Source organism: Echinops telfairi, unplaced genomic scaffold (assembly GCF_000313985.2).
Source record: "Echinops telfairi isolate 266 unplaced genomic scaffold, ASM31398v2 ScPeMD7_655;HRSCAF=1070, whole genome shotgun sequence".
NCBI lineage: Eukaryota > Metazoa > Chordata > Mammalia > Afrosoricida > Tenrecidae > Echinops > Echinops telfairi.
Window position 1 is genome coordinate 17,946,588 of NW_022104553.1, and position 6,096 is coordinate 17,952,683.

General features: G+C 56.2%; 1 protein-coding gene across 2 annotated transcripts in view; it reads left to right on the forward strand.

Annotated features, from left to right (window-relative positions):
• MBOAT7 (membrane bound O-acyltransferase domain containing 7) overlaps window positions 1-6,096 on the forward strand; it is an 18,932-nt gene that overhangs the window by 11,436 nt on the left and 1,400 nt on the right. For both annotated transcript variants that reach the window (XM_030886247.2, XM_030886248.2), the window contains 2 exons: window positions 1-308; window positions 2,568-2,744. The exon at window positions 1-308 is cut by the window's left edge and continues 1 nt beyond it. In XM_030886247.2, coding sequence (XP_030742107.1) covers window positions 1-308; window positions 2,568-2,744 — 485 coding nt within the window. The remainder of the gene's footprint in view (window positions 309-2,567; window positions 2,745-6,096) is intronic.

Sequence of the window (6,096 nt, forward strand, 5' to 3'; positions counted from 1 at the left end):
GGGGCCGTGCCCAGCCTGCGGCCCCTGCTGCGCCGCGCCTGGCCGGCCCCGCTCTTTGGCCTGCTCTTCCTGCTGTCCTCGCACCTCTTCCCGCTGGAGGCCGTGCGCGAGGACGCCTTCTACGCCCGCCCGCTGCCCGCGCGCCTCTTCTACATGATCCCCGTCTTCTTCGCCTTCCGCATGCGCTTCTACGTGGCCTGGATTGCAGCCGAGTGCGGCTGCATTGCCGCTGGCTTTGGGGCCTACCCGGTGGCCGCCAAAGCCCGGGCCGGGGGCGGCCCCACCCTCCAATGCCCACCCCCCAGCAGGTCAGGCAGCCGGGAGGCTCTCCCAGACACCCCCGGAGCCCCCACCATGGGCTGGCCCTGCCCCTAGGACAAGCGAGAGAGCGCGTGCGGGGAGCAGGGGGGCAGGCTGGCCATCTGTAGGCAAACACCACCTTCTCTTCCCAGAAGCCTAACCCCACCCGCACCCCCTTGTAGCGCTGTAGCCCCTTAGCTGCATTGCCCCTGGCCCTCGGGTCCCTTGCGACTCCCAGCGTTCCCGTGTGTGTGTCAGGACAGCGGCTCCTTTTCAGGGCCATGTGACCTCCGGGCAGCAGATTGCCTGGCACCTCTGCCTGGGCTTGAACCCGCAGCCTTACGGCTAGGCGTTTGCACACACACCGGAGACGCCACGGTGGGGAGTCTCGGGTGGTTGCAAAGGAACGGGAAGGTGGCACCTCCTCTGTTGCCATGGAAGCATCACCCCAAAACCAGGTCTTTCCTGGTCACCTGTGATGCCCTTGTGATGGGGCGCCCCCGGTTGCTAGGCAAAGGATTCCTTAGCAACCAAACTCGCCTCTGCTTGAGAGGTGGGGGACCATGCCGCTTCTTCCTGGAAGGGTTGCTTTTTGCTGCTACAAAAATGTCCGCCAGGTCAACCAAGTCCTGTGTGGAGGAAGGCCCCCCCCTTCCTGTGTACAGTACCCTCAACCCTGTGTTCCTTAGACAGTAGCTTCTCTGCCTGTCCTACCTTCTAGCAGAAGGCCCGCCATGCCAAGCCACCTCGGACCGCCTTCCTCCCGCAGCTGAGGAAGCTGAACCCCTGTTAAAGGTGGAGTGAGCCTCGTTGCTAGTGATAACTGCCTCCCTCCCCCAGCCCCTGTGTTATTGCTGTCAGGTGCCCAGTCCATTCCAGTTCACAGCGACCCCGTGTGACAGTACCACTGCCCCCATAGGGTACCTTGGGCTGTCACCTTGAAGGGAGCAGGTCCTTCTCCCGAGGAGCCGCTGGGCAAGTCCGCAACGCTGGCCGCTGGGCTGGCAGCCTAGCAGGCGAGAGCTTAACCGCTGTGCCACCATCAGAATAAAACCAAACCAAACCCATTGCTGTCGAGTTGATTCCGACTCATAGCGACCCTTTACAACAGAGAACTGCTTCATAGGGTTCCTAAGGACGTATCTTCTCCCAAGGAGCGGTTGTTGGGAAATAGGACCGCTAGGGAGGTAACGCCCCAGCTGTGTTGCTAGGAAAATGGGAACCAGGAGCAGGGCAGAAGTCTTGGAATGTAAATTATGACCTGCCCCTATGCCTTGGTACCATCCTCTTACCTGTTAGCTGTGGTTATCCAAGTCGGTTCTGACGCATAGTAACCCTATAGGTCACTGAACCACCCCATAGAATAACCAAGGCTGTAAACCGAATAGGAGCCAATAGCATCATCTTTCTCCCTTGGAGCTGCTGGTGGAATTTGAACCACCAACCTTTTGGGTAGCAGCTGAGCACTTAACCACGCCCACCGGGGCTCTTTGTACTATTCCTTTAGCAGTCAGGAGCTGCCATTCCGTTTGGTGGAGTAGTCCTACCGTAGGAACTTACTGCCACTGCCCAAGTGACCAGGGGCTGATTTCTGGTTCTCAGGAAGTCGTCCCCTCTAGAAAATGTGGACACGAAAGTGGATCCCTAACCCTGTCCAGCCCCTTCCTCATGAGCAGCCCCATTGCCAGCCACCACCCGGCTAGAGAGGACGCATCTCCAGCAGCCTGGAAAAGGCCCGTTTCCGGAGCTTTGCTGAACACCGAGGCCTTGTTGCTAAGGAATGCCCTTTCCCTAGCAACGGAGGCCATCACTACGTCACTGTCACTTCACGTAGGCCAGATCATCGCTCCCTAGCAACCGTGAATTACCTTGTTGTTAGGGGTAATACTTCCCTAGCAACCACAGTTCCAGCTAGTCTGGAACCGACCTTATTAGGAAGCTTCTCAGAACAGAGCCCCCTTGGTTGCTAAGGAAAGACTTTGCCCCTCGGTGTGTCTAAGCCCAATGGAGGGTCAGGTTGCTAAGGATGTATAGCTTAGCAACCGTAGCCTTTGAGGCTCTTGGGTGGCTGCCTAGGCCCGTTACCAAGAGGAGAACCCTACCATTGGCAATCTGGACCATCCTAGCTAGTCCAACGGCCCTCGAGCTGTTGCTGGATCAGATACCCCACCTTAGCTTCCTTCCCGGGCTGGGACAGGTGCAGGTGTCAGGGAGGGGGTCTGGCTGAGTTGCATGTTTGTCCCCCACCCTCATCCTCCACCCCCCAGTCCGGAGAAAGCGGCCGCCCTGGAGTACGACTATGAGACCATCCGCAACATCGACTGCTACGGCACAGACTTCTGCGTGCGCGTGCGGGATGGCATGCGGTACTGGAACATGACGGTGCAGTGGTGGCTGGCGCAGTATATCTACAAGAGCGCACCCGTGCGCTCCTACGTGCTGAGGTGAGCCCACCAGAGAACTACTACTCCCAGCAGACCCCGGGGCAGCCTGTGGTCTCTGACTGGGCTTCAGTCCCCGAGGCTCATGGGAGTTGTAGTTTCCAGCCTTGTAGGCCTCCGCCATGCTCAGCCCACTGAGGTAAGCCTTACCCCCACCCACGTTGTAGGTGTCAGTTTCTACTTCCGTAAGGTCAGCCTGATTCAGCAGAAGCCCTGTCCTGAAGAAATTTCAACCAGTGGCCTCAGGAGCCTTTTGAAATCTTAGCCTTGCTGGTGACTTAGAAACGTTGGAGGGGTTAGGTGACCTCTTGGGGTTCCCTCATGGCATCCCCAATTGTTCAATCGGGTTGATGCTTTTACCTGTTTCACAGAGTGGCTCTTGAGCTAAAACATGAAAAAGATACGACGAGGCCTCGCTCTATAAGGAGCCTTTAGAAAGTTCCCGAGGGAAAGAATTTGACGGATGAAACTTTCCCACAAACTTTTTGAGGCTCCCTTGTCCACACACACACACACACACACACACACACACACACACATAGAAAGGAAGAAAAAAAAAAGTTCAATCCTGGCTTTGGGCACTAAAACAATTTTTTTTTAAATAGGGGAAAAAACCCTGTCACCCTCCAAGGTAGGGGTGTGAGCACCTAGGAGGATGGCAGGGCCGTTTCCAGTGAAGGAGTGGATGGGAAAAGGTCTTGGTGATGGGTTGGATGAAGAGGAAGTTCTTGGTGGTACAAATGGTTTGCTCCCAACTGCTACCGGAAAGGCCGCCAGTTCGACACCCCCCAGGGCCGCCGTGTAAAAAGAACGAGGCCCAGTGATCTGCTTCTGTGCACATTATTGCCGTTAGGTGACGTCGACGCCGTTTCCACGGATAGCAACCCAGAACTGTCACACTCCGTCACTGGGTTTGCTCACTTGTAAATCGTTACAGAACGGAGCCCTGGTGGCGCAGTGGTTCCACACTTGGTTGCCAACCGCCAAAGGCCTTTGCTTTGACCCACGTGCCAATCGGTGGTTAGAAGATGAGGCTGTCCGCGTTTGTAACCATTCCATCCTGGGAAGCCCCCGGGGACAGCTTCACTCTGTGTTGGCGCAGAATCGACTCATTGGCAACTGGCAACAGCAGGTGGGAGGGTCCGGAGTGGGTTTCAGCTCCATCACTTATATGTGATGAGTAGGTTCATGGTTCAGGGCAGGGTTGGGCATTAGAATTGGACACATGAACGCCATCAAGGTAGGGGTGACCTGTCAATTCTAGGGCTGAAGGCCAAGTCCACGCATGCCCAAGGAGCACCAGTGTTTAGACCAAGGGCCCTCCCTGGGGACGGGGTGGATTTTTTCCTCTCGTGCTCACCCCCCCTCCGGCTCCCCCATATATCAGCGTCTGGGTGCATTTTTGATGCCACTTGTTGGGGGGGTGCTATTGACATGTGGAGCCCGGTGTTGCTATGGCTCAACATACTGCAATGAACAGGACAGGCCCTGTTATGGGTTAAATTGTGTTGTCCTCCCACCCACCCCCACCCCCGCACCCCCGCTCCTGCCCCTCCCTACCCCCTACACCTGAAAAAAGAAAAAAATCCAACCCCAAGGTTAACAGTTCGAATGTGACAGCCATGCCTCAGGAGAAAGATGAGGCTGCCTCCATTCGTAAAGATTTCCAGCCTCCGGAACTCAGGGCCAGTTCTGCTCTGTCCTGGAAGGTCCCCAGCAAGCCACCAGGGGGCAGAATCGACTCAGGGTTCCGGGTTCCTTTCTGATAGACCGGGAGTGCGTATCTTGCAACTGGGCCATGCATTGTCTTCGTGATGCTAATGAGACTGTTAATCTCGGGTTCCTCTTGAGTCTGTCTCTAGTGAGACAGGAAAGAGCAGGTCTCTCACTGAGGAGGAAGAGGAGGAGGCACAGGACAGGGTAGAACTGCCCCTGGACTCCCTCCACAATGTAAGAGCACACCCGCGTCCTCCTGGGTTTCCCATGGCTAGTCCTCCTCCCTTCCGATCGCTTCCTGCCTTCTGCGCTTTTGTCTCTGGGCAGCGGCTGCCCTTTTGATCTGGATGGCTGCTTGTGGCAGTGAGTGTGCATTTCCCATCACCAGAAGCCCTGGTTACATATTGGACTGCTGATCGCCAAGGCAGCAGTTGGAGACCACCAGCCTCTCCTCTGGAAAAAGATTGGACTCTACCCCCCTAAAGAGTTACAGTCCTGGAAATTGAAGCGGCAGTTCTACCCTGCCCTGTAGGGTCCTACAGATGGATTGGCATCGCCGCGGAGGGTGGAGGCGCCAGCCGCCAGCCTGGCATGGTGTGGAGTTCCTATTTACCTCGTAGGCCTGCCGATGGTTTGGCACAAAGTTGAGGTCTGGATTTAGGTTTGGTTGTGTTTGTTTTGTCTTGAAGACCCCTGGGTTCCGAGGAGACAGAGAGCAATGGCTCTGAGTCTTTGAGAGAAAGAGGGAAGATGGCTTCTGGGTTCTTTCCCCATCCTACCCTCCTCGCTTTTTATTGTGGACAGGGCAGATCTGTCCCCCCCCCAACAATTCATACACATTTTGTTTCAGGTCACTGACTGCAGTGCCCACAACGTACCATCCCTCATGTCACTGCTTCCTGCTTCCTGGCTCCTCCATCCCTCCACCCCACCTCCCACCTCCTCCCCTAGCCCTGCTGAACTTTGTCCCTCGGCTAAATGCTGCCCTTTGGATCTCTGACAGTTTGATGGTTCTGAGAAGTGTGGGCCTCCCTGGTGCTGATGGTTCCCTCAACTGAAAATTCATCTGACAATGGAACTGCAGTCTCCGTTCCAGAGCAGGGGGTGTCTGGATGTCTGGGTCCTTGGGAATGGACCACAGACGGAGAGCGTCTGGGGGTTCGAGGGTGAGGGCAGTAGCCTTCCTCACCCGGAGAATGGGACACAAACTTGATCCCATGCAAATGTGATGAAGGGAACCCTGGCAGGACTGGGGTGGGGCCTGGGAATTTGTATTTCTAACTGGTTGCCAAGGAACATGAAGCTAAAGCAGGGACAGCGTTGTGCTGAGCAGTTAGAAGCCCTGGTGTAGTAGTCTGGGCGGTGGGCTGCTGAGTGCAAGGTCAGCAGTTCGAAACCACCAGTCCCAAGGGAGAAAGACATTGGTTTCTGCCCCTGTGAAGCCCGCCTGGGAAACCCTGTGCTTCTGGGTCACCATGAATTGGTATTGACTCATGGCAGCAAACAGTTTTGTTTTTCCCGTGAGAACAAAGGCTGTAGGATGAAAAACATACTGATCCTCAAAGGGAAAGAAGACCCAGGGTTCTGGACACCGGCCGGCAGCCAGGGACTCCTGGGCCCCTGAAGGAGGCAGATAAGC